This window comes from Syngnathus scovelli, chromosome 5 (genome assembly GCF_024217435.2).
Source record: "Syngnathus scovelli strain Florida chromosome 5, RoL_Ssco_1.2, whole genome shotgun sequence".
Taxonomy (NCBI): domain Eukaryota; kingdom Metazoa; phylum Chordata; class Actinopteri; order Syngnathiformes; family Syngnathidae; genus Syngnathus; species Syngnathus scovelli.
The window spans coordinates 4,706,185-4,723,366 of NC_090851.1; the positions used below are offsets into that span (position 1 = coordinate 4,706,185).

Here is a 17,182-nt window from a genome sequence, read left to right on the forward strand (position 1 = left end):
GCCAACACGAAAATGCTCAACCACTTTATCCGTCAATGTGTAGGGAGTATCTGTAACCAGCAGGTGACGCTGTTACACATCTTACAAACAACTTGTCCGACTCAGTGGCACTCTGCGAATTGTAAAAATAAACAGAACATTCGGATTTGTTCCTCCCAGCTGCGTAAAAAGCAGAAAAAAGCATTAAAAATGTTCCACTAGTGACCTTCACTTACCGACTTGCAGCATTAGTCACCAAGCTAATAAATGCAACATGATGGCACAATTGGAGGCACAAATGTAGACAGCCAATCTCTCTGCCCCCCCCCACAGACCGCCATCTCTCTTTGTGTTGTGTTTGTCACTCTTGTTAACAACAACACACACACTCACTCACACAGAACACCGTGCACTCTCTCGACATTATCTTTTCCGGAAATTGCTTCTCGAGCACAGCCGGAGCCCCATTAGAAAAGAAGAGCTCTGCGCTGTAACCTTTTTAAAAAGCCATTAGTGATGCACCTGCTTTGCGCTCTCTCTTCTCTCTCTCCGTGTGTTCCTATTTGTGCGTCCTATTTGTCTCTCTTGTTAACATTGACACAACCCACAATTTCTCCATCCTGATTGCTAGTTGCCCACTTCTCAATCCAGCGAGCGGCAACAAAAAGGCCCTTTCTTGGCCAATTAGACCATGACTCACTCACATTTGACGTGGAGCATCCGTTGTCATTGTAGTGACTTTTAAATCTCAGCTAAGTAACATTTCCCCTTCCACAGCAGCCCCACATAGTTTTAAAATGCTGGGCTGTTAAAAGCTAGCATAAATTGGGGTGGACAAGCCCCCCCCCCCCCAATTTACAATTACTCTTGTGATTTTTAAAGTTGTTTTTGGCTGCATGGTGGCAGTGAACTCAACTTACGTCGTCACAACAATACTGAACAAATCTTCCCTACCACTGGCGGCGTTAGGGGGGGGCGTGCAGGGACACTGCCACCCCCTGAAATATGCTTGGATGCGCCAGGGGCTCGGCCAGATAATTCACTTTTTGTTATTTTCAGATTTATTTCCTACATGTCCACTTTACCCCCCATAAGGAGCACATAATGGAGCATTTTTTGAAGAATGTTTTGTTTGTAAAAAAAAAAAATATCCCATGGCTTCCCCAAGGATGAAATCTTACCTCCGCCAGTGGATTTGTGACATTGTTCAACATTTTCCCTCCCAACATGTTGACCTTTGCAAAATATGTTACTTTTAAAGCAATAGTCATAAACACATCCCCTTTTCTCTACTCCCCTACATTTTAACAATTTATCTTTTAAAGTAACAATAAGTAAGATAGTGGGACATAATGACAAAATGTGCCATCAACAGATGACAATCAGATTTTTTTTTTTTACATAAATTAGCCATTGTAAACATTGTTGGTCTGCATTCATAGTTGCAAAAATGCAAAATTATCAAGGCAGTATGTTGAAGCGAGTGCTTGAGTAGTGTTTTGTTGCATACGTCACAGCCGATGACTAATATTGTGTTCACCGCGCTGCACTCTGCTGATTATTCTCAGTGGTCTGCCTCTCACAATTAGGAAACCATTAACGCTGTACTTATGTGTGCATGCGTGCGTGTGTGTGACTCGGAAACTACGACTGCTCACTCGAGGAAATAAGCTCTTTTTTTATTAGCATCTCGGCCCCGCAAATGTCACATTTAAACTTTATTGTCTGCTTTTTGTCTTTTGAGACAAATGAGACAAATGACAAACATTGTGTTGTTGCGCTTTAGCCGAAAACATCATGATAGAAGCCAGTTCTGCTTTTGTACGGGTCATTTCTGGCCATCACACACACATACACACACACACACATACACACACAAATGGAAGTGGACTATATTATCACCTCCAAAAGTATTGGGACAGCAAAGTCAATTCATTCCAACTTTTATGTCCATAAATTCAATTCCCAAAAATAATAATTAAGGAGATAGTTCTCGATTTTTATAATGGCTTGACACATATGGAATATTTTTGCCCCCTTATGGAGTTGCTTGCAGTAGAAGAGATGACGAGTGGGGCTTAATGACGGAAATATAAGTTACTCTTATCGTAAGCATGAAAAGGAAAAGGTCAAAGCCATCAAGTGCAGCATTTCTTAAGGAAAGAAGATGAGTAAAAATGAGTCAGGGATGAAGGGTTGTTTATGAATCAATATATTTGAAAGAAAGGCGGATCTTACACAGGATGCCATTTAAGCTAGGGTCGCCACCACGCACACACACACACACACACACACACACACGCACACACAGTTGCTTTGGAACGGGCCTCTCTTTTACAGGCCACCAGATGAGTGGAGGATTATGAAGAAGCCTCAGCAGCAATCGCATCCAGCATGTCTGCTCAGGAAGACCATCAAGCGGATACAGACGTCCCAGGAGAATGGATTAGGAATAGGGATGCACACACACACATACACAAAACACACACACACACGTATACCCTGCAGGGCGCATCAGTCATGAGACAGACAACTCCCACTGCACGCTTTTATGGGTTTAGGCCTAATGGCTGACAGTGGCAGGACACCACATAGGTTTCTCTGTCAAAGGCTTTGCAAAAAGACCTCATCATTTCTTTTCTCTTTTTAGGAATGTATTTGTATATGAATGCTGTCATGCATCAAACAAGAGCGATGTGAGACACTAGACCAGCGTGATTTCAGGTACACACAAAAATTGCCAAGTGATTTTGTGATTTAAAATCAGAAAATGTAAAAGTTCAAATTAAGTATACTTTTTAAAAATACAGTGATGTTTTCACGCAAAAATGGCTAATTATTCCAAAATCTAGCTTTAACATTCTACACATTAAATATATAAATTATTATATTATTAAAATAATTTCATCTTATTTCAGCTTTTCACTTTTGCCAGGTCACTTTTCATAATGCATATAGTATATATATTTTTGCACATGTTGCTCACAATATTCTGTCCAATGTTTAAGTGTTCTTTCATCCTAACCAATAAGTGACAATAATGCCACATTAATAAATCATGTAGTGGTGGTGACAACTTTGCAGGGAAAAAGAAAATAGAAAATAGTTAAGCACTCGTTTAAAGGTTCGGAACCCATTAAGTTTTCAATACTTTGCAATGTCATCAAAATTCACAAATCAGTGCTTTGCTTTCATACTAACAATCAGAGGTTATAAAAAAATGACCCTAACCCCCTGATACCAACCCTAAAGCCTTACCCTCATGCTGAATGGCACAAACTAGCTCACAGCCAGCAATCCTTATGATTTACACCAAATGAAGTTCAGATGTTCTAGTAGGCTTTCCCCATCATGTTTTGTTTTCACTAAAAATGAAAAACATTGAGAAATTCCTGAGCTAGAGAACTCAAACTCACTTATATGTGTTCTTTAATGTTGTAAAGTGAGTTTGAAATGATAATAAAGCCTTTAGCAATCATAGATTGTGATATATTTATTGGCAATCGTACATTTCTACGGGAAGAGGTGTCAGGTTCTTTCTGTTTTTGCGACAGGACTCTGTCCCTACCCCCACCCCTCTAATTAACTGTATTTATTTCATAATCAATAAAAACACGAGAAAGATTCTGATCATACATTTGAAGATCCTATTTCTTTGGGGTTTTTCCTCCTTGTTAAACCAAGCAGAGGAGGAGAAAGAGGAGGAGCGGAGAGCAAAAAGAGGAGGAGGATGACGACTGGACTGGTTTGTATAGCTGACTTGCATGGGATGCTGATGCTGTTGCATGCTGCCTCCATCCCTCACTCTCCCTCCGATGTGGCGGGGGGAGCAAAAAAAAAAACAAGGAGTGGTTGTGTGATTCCCGCTTAGCGCACGAGACAGAGAAACGGCATGAGGGTGGAGGAAGAGGAGGAGGAAGAGGTGGGTGGGGTGGGGGGGATGCCCCCCCAACACACACGCGCACTCCGGCATGGATCCAATGTGGAACAAACGGAGCGGCTTCTTCTCCGAAGCAGTCGGGAGCGGTAAGTTGAATCTCTTCTTATTTCTACTACTCATACAAGGCGAGGGTTCCCATAGCAACGGCTAATGAATGACAAGCCCATCAGCATCCTTCAAGTGGATTCAACATGACTGAGAGGGTCCACGGGAGGTTCTGGGTGTGTGTTCTGATTGGACGGGAAGCAAACAGTAGCGCTCCTCAGCAGCGGACCGAGATGGGAAGAATGCAGCAATAGCAAGGGAGGAACAAAAAAGATATTCATTGAGAGGGGAAAACAAGAAATAAATATTTCAAAAATATTCATTAATAATTACAAATGTATTATTAATAAATAGATGTGTTTTTTAATATTTAACAATAAACTGGTAGACAAGGGAAGTTCATTAGCAGCATTAATTCATGTCTTACAGAATAAATGATTGTAAAAAAGATGATAATTCAAATAAAATCCCAACATAAAAGCAGGAACAGTGAAAGAAAGAAATGGGGTGTGTGAAGAAGCACTAAATAAAGTTTTCTAGGCTAGACTTAAATGGACCCAAGTGGGGTCAGGTTAGGCTGTGTTAAGTTTGCTACCAAAAAGTTGCCTGACACCAATAACCATGTTTAAATCATAAATTTGGTGTGTGAGTACGGTGCCTATTGGGGCCATTTTAGTCCAGCTCATTAATAGACACAATAATGTATATTATCACATTATCTTCATGTTTTGGGCTTTTTATTATAGTTCTTCTGCTTTTTGTTTGATTTTCTACCTTATAGGCCGGTTCAAATAATCAACTGAGCCCTTAACGGCCCATGCGCCATATGTTGCGTACCCAAATGCAGCCATGCCACGTCACCGTCATAATCATCATCATTATAGCAGGCGCCTTTAGTTCCAAGCAATTAAGCAGCAATGCAGCATGCGCTCCCGTCTTGTATGCATGTGAGATGTCAGGTTGTCCAGACCAAGTTAATAGATGCAATGGGCGTGTGGCAGAAGACAGCAATGGTGCTTTACGAAAAAGAAGAAGAAAGAAAAAAAATGGCCCCTCCAGCTGGAGCCATTTCACTTCCAATCATGTCAATTCAGGAAACTGATTCCCTCCCACTGTCACCCCCTAAAACCAGATGTCGTCCACCCGCTGCAAAACAAAGTTAGCGCAGCAATAAATGAAAGGCTAATCATGAGGATGTGGGATGAGGTCATGTGACGTCAGCGTAGGATTGCACAACCCCCCCTCCCCCTCCCACCCCTTGCCGACCCAACCCTTCTTCCTACTCTCCCACAGGAAGCAAGGCAGATGATGCTGTCATGTACTGGACTCAATCCAGATGAATTAAGAGGCATCTTTTTACACCTCCAAACTTTATTGAGAAAACAAGATATTCTTAATTTGTTGAAAGAGTAAACACGAAAAAGTTTGGATGATTGATTATTGTATATCAAGACAGATCGTTCAAAATACATCAAGTATATTACTGCCGTACTGTGAAACCAAGAAAGAAGCTGAATCTGCAATACAGTATATCTGCCACCAGGTGGCCAAGATGCTCAGACCAGACTGTCTAAAAAAAAAAAAAGGAAACTGTCTAAATGTGTAGCTCTACTATTTGTAATCAAATATGTGTTGCTTCTGAAACAGCAACTACTGATGCTAACCGTTAGCAGGCCATAACTGGCAAAGCTACTTTGTAGAAGTATGACGATTCACATTCTAGCAGATTCTTTTGTAAAAACATCCATCCATCCATTTTCTAAACCGCTTAGTCCCCACGGGGGTCGCGGGCGTGCTGGAGCCTATCCCAGCCGTCATCGGGCAGTAGGCGGGGGACACCCTGAACCGGTTGCCAGCCAATCGCAGGGCACACAGAGACAAACAACCATTCGCACTCGCACTCACACCTAGGGACAATTTGGAGTGATCAATCGGCCTACCAAGCATGTTTTTGGGATGTGGGAGGAAACCGGAGTGCCCGGAGAAAACCCACGCGGGCTCGGGGAGAACATGCAAACTCCGCACAGGGAGGGCCGGAGGTGGAATCGAACCCGCACCCTCCTAACTGTGAGGCGGACGTGCTACCCAGTGCGCCACCGAGCCGCCCTTGTAAAAACATGTCACTGTATATTTATGCATATATATGGTTATATACATACATTACAATATGCATTTTTTTCTTTGACAATAGTGAGGCCAGAACCCCTTTTCAGCTTTTAACTCCATACGCCCCCATAAGACTAATTGTTCCAAGCATTGAAAATAGAAAAGTCACATTTCTCAAACAGGTGATGATGTCATCAAGGTCATTATCGATAAAATATTAACTTTTTACGGGAGAAATGGCTAAATGAGTAAAGATTTTTTTTTTTATTCGGTGGTTTAACCATTACTTACAATAGCTGCAGCAAACTCGTGTCTAAGACTTTCCACTTATCCTTTGTTGTGCGAGCAGCGTGTTTTGGGTCATTATCTTGTTGAAGCTTTACTTCCGATCAATTTTGATGCATTTATCTCTAAATTGCCAGAAAAAAATGGTTTTGTAGACTTCAGAATTCATTTCCACCACTTTAGTTGACGTCAATCTTGGTTTTATCAGTCCATAAAACTTTGTTCCAAAACTCCAATCTGGCCTTCTGATTTTTTTTTTTTTTTCTGAGGAGTGGAATGCATTTTGTGGTATGCCATGTATATTTATTCTTTGAGATTTTTTTTAAATTAACTCTGAAGTCTACAATATACAGAAATTGCATCAAAACTAACTAATCAAGCTTTTACTGTGCTATCTCAATGCTAACGCTAAATAGCAATTATGATGCGGTGCAATAACCCTTCAAGCAATGGATTGAACACAAACGGTGGAGCAACACAAGTAGACAGACATCTATATAGCAACATTCAATTATATATTTTTCATCCTTTCATAAAGAATGACTAATAGTGATAGCTGATGGACTGCGAGGAGTTGTGATATCTCTATAAATCTGTTCTATACTGTCTCTAGTGGCCAAGTTGAGCAGACACAAAAGAGCAGGTCATTCAGGTGACAAACACTGTTTAATGCTTTTTAATTCTGTCATTACTGTATATTTTTTACAAAATATGTTATGATGGTATTTTCTCCTAAATAGACATTACGGCATTTTTTTCCCTTTGGGAAAGCATAAATGTAGAAGTGTCATTTCCATTTCTTCCATTTCTATTTGAATCTTAAAGCAGCACTGTAGCTGGCAAGAAGCGTAAACTGCGGCAAGGTTAAAGAGGTGGAAGAACGAAAGAAAAAAAGTCGGTAACGTTTGTAAACCTGTTTTCCACGGGGAGTTCTCCTTGGTGCTGACGCAACAGCCCGTCAACTCACCCCCCCCCACCCCTCCTCCTTCCACCACCACAACCCCCACCTCAATCTCCCCCTCCCCCTTTACATCCATCCACCGTGTGCCGCTTGATTGACACGTCCTGCTCTCTAATTGGCAAGTGTGTACCGACATTATTCTCCACGGGACGGGCCTGTGGCGGGAAAGCCGATGATGGGGGGGAGGTAAGAACATGTTTGGGGTGTGGCGTGTAACACGCAACGACATCTATTTGATAATGGGCCTCTTTGCCCTCCTTAACTAAAAGCTTTTGTCACTTGAATGTGTTTATGTCAAGGTGAAAAATATAAATAAACATACAACCCTCACATTATCCTGGGCTCATTATAACACGGCGGCGCATTGTTATTCAAGGGTGAACATACTTTTTTTTTTTCTGTCCGTTCCCATAGGTGCTGTCTCCTTACAACAACACAAAAGAGGATGAGGACGATGATGAAGAGCGGGAGGGCCTCTCGGCTCCACTCTCGACCACGGGTATTCTTGGGTTGATAATACAGATGTGGATGTTATTGCTTGAGAATACGCGTAGTCGAGTGGAGCCTTTGTCTTCCCGAGGACATTCGAAATAAATTTGAAAAACTCATGCAAGGTAAGTTTTGAACACGACGCAATTCCGATGGCCGTCAAAGCCGCTCACTCAAATGCTGTTTTTTTTTTTTTTTGTCGGTTCACTATTCCAGGTTTATGAAGCGTGTCCCTCTTAGCACCTGTAGAGGAAATGAGTTTGCGCGCATCTCCTGCGAGAGGCGCTGACGGCGACGACCTCCTAACACTAAGCTCAACTCCCCACAGGCATTATTAGTTCAGGGAGATGAACGCTCCAGTCACACGTTCATTACAAACCTTCGACTACTCAGTCACTTGTGCCCTCCAGGAGAAACACACAGAGAGAGACTATAATCGTATTACTGGTGAGCAGCTCAAATAGCCTGAAATAAGAAGGAATTTGCACAAAAACGACAGCGTATTTAGCTACTTCAAAAAGGAGGAACATTTTGTAAATTTTAATTCCATTTTAATAGCATGGCTCAAAGGGATCTTTTGGAAAATCCCGTGAATCACAATTATTAAAAAAAAAAAGAAGAGGATCCTAAATTGATATGAAAAAATATCTAAAATATAAGAATATATATATATATATATATATATATATATATATATATATATATATATATATATATAAACACTGGGAAAGGGTAAATGGGCAAACACCACTTGGCTGCTTGTGTGGCAGTTAATAACGTTAAAATGTTACTTCACATCGACTGAATAGGTAATAAAGGTTTTTATGACGGTGACAGTTTGATCCTGGATTATATCAACCTCCATTATTTCCCATGGGATTTTTTTCCTTTTTTTTTTAATGAATCCAAATAAATCAGAAGTTAGAGAGAGCGAGATGCTGAAAGAAAAGCTATATAATATTGTTATTGGTGAGCAGGTCCCAATTGGATGAATTTAGTAGAAGTTTGTACCAACATTGTAATTAGTGGAAGATTTAATTTTTTGAGGTTACTTGTAACATTATGAATTCTTAAAAACAATCTCAAGCATTCCCATAGAACAGTTAATAAATGTTTTACGATGGCAACAGTTAAATCTTGACTTATTTCCATTATTTCCTGTAGGGACGTGTTTATAAATCCCAATAAATAAGAGCTTGACCATTCCCAAAGAGACTGTTGAATTTTATAGGCTCTACTGTAGAAATATTTGTTCACTCTCTTGCTGAATTTGTATCGTAAGATGTGTTTGAGATTCGATGGGTTGGTTGCGGATCTTAATCGTGGACAAGCGGAATTTACTGACAAAATCTGTTCCTTGAGATTTGAATTTTGGATTTTGGGCTTATTGTATATGTGGATGAAGGCCACACATTAGCAAAATCCAAAGGGCTCCTCATGCCAATAGGGAAATAAAGCATCGATTTTGCGTCGCTGTTACTATTTTTAGCCGGAATGATGGATGTTTATGTCTTTTATTGATCAAGTCGAGCTGCGGGTCGCCGGGCATGCTGATTAATCAGGAGGCCGCCACCCTATTGGAAGAAGACATTTGAGCCCCATTAGCATTGTTGCTAAGAGATATAAACGAGCGGGCGTTTTTCGCTGCACATTCAGCAATATATTAGCATCTGTGCGTGTGACGAATGGCGCTCATATCACTTAATGTTGCATGATGTTTAACCACTGCGTGAGCACTGCGCACATTTCGTCGCAGCGGAATGCAATTAAGGATTTTAATGAGAATTTCCACTCTGGCGTCGTGTAAACTTGTTGATTGGGCAGAGCTGTGGGCGCACTTTTGTTTGGATTTGTCAATGTGTGTGTGTGTGTGTGTACTAAGCAACAAAATGACTATTGTGAGCACAGCTCCAGGTGCCTAGCAACCACATCGCTGTTTCCTTGGCAACAGTTGCCTCGCAGTCACTGTGTGGGTGATTGGCAGACTTGACAGTGTACACGGTGTGACCCTTGACCCCACGTGCTGAATGAGAGAGGATAAAGAGCAACGGGGCCACAGGGCGGGCGCACGCATGCACACACACACACACACACACACACACATGGTGGGGTGGTGGGGGGCTAAGTGATAATCATTCTCCATTGTAATCGTCCTCCAGCATGTTTCATAAGGTGTCGTCAATAGTGCTCCAGCTGGGCTCAGTCATCAAACACAACACACACACAAATATACACTACTCCACATCTCATTTATTGTCCCCAGCCTACTTCTGTTACCGTCTGTGTACTGCGGCCATGAATGGAAAATGTGATGGTAGTACAAACTGTTTTGTATTTTGAACTACCAGGTACATTTCTGAATTCTGTTTTCTCCATTAAATTAGCAGTTTGAACTGGAAGCATATACATACATACACACACACACTATATATACATACATAGATGTTGTTTATACATATAGATTTATTTGCATCCCGTGGTCCTCAATTTTATACACAATAAAAAAAATAGCCAACACGCAACACTTATTTGTAACATTTATTATTGCTTCTGTTGACAATCATCCAGGTCACAGTAACAACAGAGAAAGCAGTTGTTCCACACGCTGTGTCCCAGTTACAGGGGAAACAAACATAAACTTGTCCATATTTAGTGATTACGTGTGCGTCATTTAAGCAACAAAAAGAACATGATACAATTCTGTACTGTGATGATCGGCTGCTGTGTCACTCACTACTCTGAGGATGATGAGAGCTGTGGCTCAATTTTTTTACTGGACATGATGCTTGACCAAGGGGTAGAGGATGAATAATGTCACCCAGATAGTAAAACTGAATTTCCAATCAGTTCCTTGATTGTGCAGGTGTCCCTAATAAAATGGTCAGCGTGTGCAGATTCACACGAGCGCACACAGCCACATCTCTCAGCATTTGAAACTTGCGAGCATTTTTAATAAATGTGCATAGTTTTAGGAAAGCCCCAAAAAAGTTAGGGGAAAAAAAAAGTTAAAAAAAAAAAAGATTTTTGCTCCTCCTCTTCCAGGGCTACTGATTGGCGGATTCACAAGCATCTATCCAATCACTGTAAACGTCTACTGGCTCTGACAGATCTGAAGAGGAAAGGGTTAAGGAGAAAAACAGTTGCAGTAGAATTGAACTTTGGACATCAATAGGTGAAAAGTAATAGTGGCGCCAAAAAGCGCATTGGAGTGTTTTTAAAAAGCCGATCAATAATCACGTCATGAATAGATGGTCATAAAGATCCATTACTTATGAAAGGGTTTGGCCAAACTGTGTTATTTTACTGGACATTTAAATAAAATACAACCTGATTACATTTATCAGTCTAAAATATGATGGCTTCATTCACACAACTTTAATTTAGAAAATGCTTATTTTATTACCCGCACATTTACAACCTCACTCTGGTAAAATACCAACTTTTCTTCCTGCAATATATACATTACAAAACTTGTCGCCATGTTCAATAAATGTCTTTCTGTTGTCATGGAAACACTAATAACCTGTGGCATTTAACACTTGAAATTATAAATAAAAAATTCACACACGAATGGCTTTCTCAAGCATTCTGTCAGCCGCTAAACTTCACGTCTCTCCCGACGTTGACCACGCCATAGCGTCAATAACCTCCGAAACTACTTTGGCTGTCTGAGCACGTAGGAGAAAGGCGCCAAATGCTCAATTAGGAGCGATACAAAGACCAAAAAGCGCAGGGAGTTATGATGTGCCAATAAATCAGCGGTTAAACATTGGAGCCAGAAGATTATGCTGAAAGCTTCCAGTAAATGGAAACTGTGGTAAAGCTAATGGAAATGTTCCAAGTGTTCATTAAGAAACATAACAGGACAAGGTGTTTGTATCATATGGATATCTTTACATCATTCATTAGAATTCTTTACATGAAGACAATAGATGCAACGTGATGTGTTGGTGACTCGAACTACTGTATCTGACAAGATGTGACAAACTTAGATAGATGGAAGAACACATGCTGAATAATAGTAGATGTAGATCTTTATGAGACAAATGCATAGATTGGCAAAGGATACAAGTAATAGGCGTCTGAAACTCTTCCAAACAGACTGTACACGATATTATTCCAGTATTTCTGGTTCTCTCCCTGTCATGGTGGAGAAGAGAAGATGTTAGCAAGAAATGCATTTGAATAAATGTAAAAGAAGCCAATACTTACATTTTGACATCACATGACTTCTCGTGGTTGCAGAAAGGGCAGGTAAATTGAGTGTCCAGATCCCCGGTCATCTTCTTCTTAGTTGGGGGTTTTCGCTTGGACTTACGGCGACCCATCGTTCGAAAATGTTTTGCTGCTGTTATATAACGCACGGGATCGATCACAGCTCAAAGGAATACTTTGCGATTACGCTAGCAATTCATCAAACTTTATGGTACATTAGCAAGCTAAAATCGGTGTATTTGTTACGACAATTACGTCAAATAAGGAACACATAAGTATCTATTGTGAAGTAATTGTCGATTAGGAGTTAGAAGAGACAAAACAACCACCTCTTGTTTACCTTGGATAGACACGTTGCGGTGAAATTCACTTCCGCATGACCCCGGAAATGGCAGTATTTTCCCTTACATGATTGGATGACGTTGAGTCAGCTTACGGCCATTCATTGGCTCACACATACGGCCGTCTCGTCAGTTAGCCCCGCGTGATGACGTCGACGACTACAGGTTTGCCAAACTACATCATCGCTTGGATTTGGTAAACACGGACGTTTTATCGTGTGAATTTACGTAGAACAAAGAATAAATAATATATAGCTTTGATTCGAGTAAATTTACAAAGAATAAATAATATATTGCTTTGATATTTCTGTGGCAAAAGTCATGAGCAAAGGTGAGCCGAAGTAAACACGATACCTAGCTAAAACACGTTGGCCATTTCTAAATGTCCAATTCATTTAATTAGAAAATATCTTTGCTAACTTTTTCCAAACATGGCTAGTATCAAATACTGGTATGATTTGATGAGGAGACACCAATTTCCTCCCCAAAATATTGATCTCAAATTGAAAAAAATAAAATCAATTACAAAACCAAGAGTGGGCACATGGTTGTGCTTCACGGTCACGTTTTGCTGGGCCAGGTCATCAATTGAGCAGGTAAAAAAATGGAAATGTAAAAAAATAAGTACATTTTATGCATTCTGAATTCATGTATGACAACAACACGCACACACCCGAATAATTCAAAACAACATAATTTTGAACAGGCATTGTGTTGTCACAGCAGGGATGTCAGTGATGTGGACTGTGAAGGTGGTGGGTCTGGGAATTGTGGCCTTCTCCCTCAGTGTGGAACTGCTGCTGAAGCTCCTGCGGCGCCTCAAGGCGCCGCCGACTCTGAACGAGGTCCTCTTCTTTCCCTCCAAAATGGTCTGCATGGAGCACATCTTCTCTCCCGCTTCCCCCAAGTGAGTGACTTTGCGTCGAGCATAACAAAGCCGCTGTGACACACAACAGTGCGAGAGCGATCTTTGTGTTCTGCGCACTTTTTGTATTAATAAACACATTTGCAGGCACAACAACATCTTTTCAGCAGCACAACGTCCTTGAGGAATAGAAGTGCCGATAGTCAAATGTTTGAAAGAAATCTGTCCTCGACTGAGTATTGTAATAGTTTATTTTATGTCCTTTCAGCCCCTGTAGCTGCCCGTTGCCTCATGGTGTAGAGACGTCCTTCACCCGTCTTCTCCGCATCATCCTGTCAGCGTCCTCCTCTCTGGACTTGTGTTTGTTTTCTTTTTCCAACATGGAATTGAGCAGGGCCGTTCTGTACCTGTACAAACGAAATATAACTATCCGAGTCCTTGTGGACAAGACCTACTCCATCATGACTGGCTCCCAGGTTGGAGCCCTCCGCAGGGGAGGTGAGTGTTTTTTAATTGAACATTTGCATTTTGTCCTTATTACAAACTAATGTTTTCTATCGTTGGAAAAAAAAATTAACAAATAATTTTGACTGTTCAATTAACTCCATTGTTGTCTTGTCCGTAAATAGATTCTTTTATATTGTTATTATAAATTGTATAGATTTTTTTTCTTCAATCCATTTATTTTAAGCAGTTTGAATCGATTTTAAATCAATTTTCAATCAATCATGACTTTTCTAATCTGTTTACTTAGTTTAAAAAAAAGCAGTTTATGTTTAAGCTCAAGATGTCTTGTGACATTTGCTGTCGTTTCGCATGATTTACGATATTCCTCCAAATTTTATGATTTTTTTTTTTGTGGCGCGGGGGTCATTCAAGTTGAAATAACTGAATTAAAATGAAACACACCAGGGGGTGATTTTGTGGAGCTCCTGGCAGAGTCTGCCGGAAATGACTCAGGAAGATGCTCACTCTGTTCTTGGACGAGCGGCATCGATGCCAAGAAGTCTCTCCCGTGTAGTTGTTGGGCGTTGAATGGAGGGATGACAGCAGCTGTCTGACCTAATGGACTCTCGCTCCGTGAAGGGCTTTGTGTGCTCCGTCTCCCTCTCGCTAGCTCCCTTTCTCTTTCAGCCTTCCGCATTTGCTAAATTGCCGCTGCTGTGTATTGTTAAGTAAGGATTAAGTAAGTAAGAAATTGGCAACGTGGATGGCAGATTTCATTAGGCCAAGTGTTTGCGAGTGTGCGTGCTTGTGAGGATGTCGAGCACTTCAATTCAGCCGTTGTGTCTTGTCTTTGTCTTGCATGCTGCTTTCATGCTTTAAGTTGCTGAATCAGTGGCAGGAGAGCATACTGTGCGAACCCATCAGTACGTTTCTGCTCCTCTGGGAACCTCTAGGAACTAAGTAGCATTCATTTTTTTTCATTTTAGATTTAAGTAACAATATGGTTGACTTTAATGCAAATAAAATTGATCTGATTATTCCATCAATAAGAAATACCGATGCTACAAAAACCAACGGCGCTCAATTTCAGGATAAAGTCAAATGACTGATTCAAGTGGCTTCAAGTGGGGGAAAAATGAATTTTTTTCTAATATCTTGACTGCAGTTTTGTGAAGGTTTTGTCACGGCACAAGTGAGAGTGGATATTTAAAGCGCCTCTTCAGGGTCAAGTAGCAGCTTGTCGAGACAAGAGCCTGCTTTCCGATGTTATCTTAATTTTTTTCTGATGAATCACAGAGAATTAAATTCAACATTCAGGGTAGTTCCGAAAAAATCATGAACACACTTCTACACAGGGAAATCAGACATTGGCGCCGGCCATATGTAATAGTCACATGCCAATATATACATTGAAGTGAATGCAATATAATCACAATGACACTCTATAAATCCCTTGCACACGCATCGTCATGCCTTTTACTGAATCGGCCTGATCTGAGCAGAGCTGCTGTTGGCCTTCATCCAGCCAGCGTAATAAATAGTTGCATTTCAGCCCCTCTCAAGCCAGACAAGTGAGCCAGCCACATGCACCGACCGTCTGGCAACGCGGCCAGACTCGTTGGAGACGTCCCGCGAGCCGGCATTTTACCTGATTGCTTTTCCCGCAATGCACTCTTGTGGCGGGCGGTATTTTGCTGTTCTTTTTGTGAGGTCAGAGGTTGCGTTTGACATTTTCATAGACATGTCGAGCACTATACGACGTGTTTAATTCCTTAATCACCGAGCCAAGTTGCGAAGTCCTTTTTGCCTCCCTCTCTAATTCATCATGTTCCAACTACACGTTTTACATTGAGTTGGCATTCCAAATGCTGCACAGAACAAGACTTCACTTTTTATTCTCACGCCAAGTGAAAAATATGCCGTGTATGTTTATTCAGATGGGCCCTTAAACCGCACCTTTGTACTCCTGGATGCGAAGTCCCGGCCAAATTTATTCTGTATGTTGTCGGATCAATACGGCCATTTCACTTTCTTTTTCCGACTTTGTTCTACCTGATTGTTTCTCGAGCACACCAGTTCATCCATAATGCATTGAAATGCTGTCATTCCTCACTCTCCTCCTCCTCCTCAGGGATCTGCGTGCGCAACGTGGGCCGCTATGTGCACATGCATCACAAGTTTGCTGTGGTGGACGGCCGACGCCTCATCACAGGCTCCCTCAACTGGACGCTGGCGGCGGTGCAGCGCAACGCAGAGAACGTCCTGGTCACCGAGGAGCCGCGTCTGGTCCAACCCTTCGTCGGAGAGTTTTGTAGGTTGTGGGCGGACAGCGACCCAGCTCGGAATAGACCTCTAATGATTAGCGCTGTGTGATAGTCAGAAAAAAAAAGGCAGTTTTGAAAGACTTGTGTTGAATTTCCTATTAAGAGTTAAAAAGAGTTAAATGGGACATCACAAAGCGTGAAAAGCATTTACATTCGCAACATTTCAATTTTTTCTTCATATTGTTAATAGTAAGCGAGTTTTCAAAGTTTTGTACTTTTGTAATTTGTGATTACATTTTTAAAAGATACGTGGATGACAACAAAAGTTAAGTAAAGTCAAAGCTTCACGTTTTCATTGGAAACAATTGTTACTTTGCCTCAGGGTAGTTACGAAGATATTCTTTCTTGTGTGGCCAAAGGGTGTTGGAAATGAATGGACCCTCACTTTTTGTTTTCTTTGATAAAATGTTGTTTTAGGTACCACGTCTTTTTGGATCTTAGTCCCTATTTGATTTGTTTTAAATATTTTAGCTTTGCGGCGGTTCACGTTATTTTTGTGTATCACCAAAGCTTGGGTTGATTTTGTGTTGTAACAGCTGCTTTTTCAGAGAATTGTTGTTGGAAGAATTTCAAAATGACTTATTAAGACTGTGTTTATGTTTACTGTGTTTTATGGGCAGTCTCAGTGCCAATTAAATCGAAATTGTTTTTCAGCATGTCAACTATTCTGCTCCACAGCTGTCGTTTTTGTTTTCCTCTTCTTGCTCAATTTGGATTCCCAAGAAGCAGCAATAGCGGATTATAAAAGTGTTATCAGCACTCAACAATATAATCCATTGAACATCATCTTCTTTGGAAATACTTCAAATGCATGCATGACTGCTTGCTGCAGTCTTTTAAGAGCTTTGCTCGGGTTATGTGTGCTAAATGACAATGTCAAACATAAGGAATCAGCTGCCGCCTTACGTAAGGGACCGATTTAACAAAGCATGTCATGAGTTGATATGCGCAACTCCTGCGCAATTTACGCGCAAACCGGTTTGGGTGCACTAAGGAAACCGATGCCGGAAACTTATTTGAGTTCAGTTTCAAAATAAAGACGTGACAATTTATATGTTGGCAGAGCCGTTTTAAGGAGAACAGATGTAAATTAGCATTAATAAAAAACATCCATTCCTCAATTTTATGAACACTTTAACTTTAGTATGAAAAGACAGGTTGTCGCTGTCTCTTTCTTGAAACTAT

At 40.9% G+C, this 17,182-nt stretch overlaps 2 protein-coding genes and 1 long non-coding RNA gene across 9 annotated transcripts; 2 read left to right on the forward strand and 1 right to left on the reverse strand.

Moving 5' to 3' along the window:
- The first annotated feature begins 3,724 nt into the window (after positions 1–3,724).
- LOC125968847 (uncharacterized) lies at positions 3,725–8,424 on the forward strand. The gene is made up of 3 exons (XR_007481379.2): positions 3,725–4,005; positions 7,731–7,930; positions 8,022–8,424. It is a non-coding gene; the product is annotated as an uncharacterized lncRNA (long non-coding RNA).
- A 1,905-nt stretch (positions 8,425–10,329) lies between these two features.
- Positions 10,330–12,144, reverse strand: LOC125968846 (transcription elongation factor 1 homolog). The gene is made up of 3 exons (XM_049720300.2): positions 12,018–12,144; positions 11,875–11,945; positions 10,330–10,914 (listed from the first exon to the last, which is right to left on the reverse strand). Exons 1-3 carry the CDS (start codon positions 12,131–12,133, stop codon positions 10,850–10,852), a joined length of 252 nt encoding a protein of 83 aa, XP_049576257.1. The 5' UTR covers positions 12,134–12,144; the 3' UTR covers positions 10,330–10,849.
- A 322-nt stretch (positions 12,145–12,466) lies between these two features.
- On the forward strand, positions 12,467–16,662 carry pld6 (phospholipase D family, member 6). Of its 7 annotated transcripts, none has more exons than XM_049720292.1 (4): positions 12,467–12,526; positions 13,088–13,268; positions 13,495–13,724; positions 15,805–16,662. In XM_049720292.1, exons 1-4 carry the CDS (start codon positions 12,508–12,510, stop codon positions 16,044–16,046), a joined length of 672 nt encoding a protein of 223 aa, XP_049576249.1. In that variant the 5' UTR covers positions 12,467–12,507; the 3' UTR covers positions 16,047–16,662. The 7 variants fall into 7 exon arrangements, with proteins under 7 accessions (XP_049576249.1, XP_049576248.1, XP_049576251.1 ...); XM_049720291.1 differs by having other exon boundaries at positions 12,470–12,526; positions 13,085–13,268; XM_049720294.2 differs by having other exon boundaries at positions 12,480–12,557; positions 13,085–13,268.
- The last annotated feature ends 520 nt before the right edge of the window (positions 16,663–17,182 follow it).

What these genes read in the sequence shown, in the direction of transcription:
- LOC125968846 (XM_049720300.2), bottom strand. Translation starts at nt 12,133, where the DNA reads ATGGGTCGCCGTAAGTCCAAGCGAAAACCCCCAACTAAGAAGAAGATG. An exon ending in AAGTCATGTGATGTCAAAAT is followed by an intron (nt 11,946 to 12,017) that starts GTAAGTATTGGC and finishes CCACCATGACAG; the next exon opens with GGAGAGAACCAGAAATACTG. An exon ending in GTTTCAGACGCCTATTACTT is followed by an intron (nt 10,915 to 11,874) that starts GTATCCTTTGCC and finishes TTTCCTCTTCAG; the next exon opens with ATCTGTCAGAGCCAGTAGAC.
- pld6 (XM_049720291.1), top strand. An exon ending in TTCTCTCCCGCTTCCCCCAA is followed by an intron (nt 13,269 to 13,494) that starts GTGAGTGACTTT and finishes ATGTCCTTTCAG; the next exon opens with CCCCTGTAGCTGCCCGTTGC. An exon ending in TGGAGCCCTCCGCAGGGGAG is followed by an intron (nt 13,725 to 15,804) that starts GTGAGTGTTTTT and finishes CCTCCTCCTCAG; the next exon opens with GGATCTGCGTGCGCAACGTG.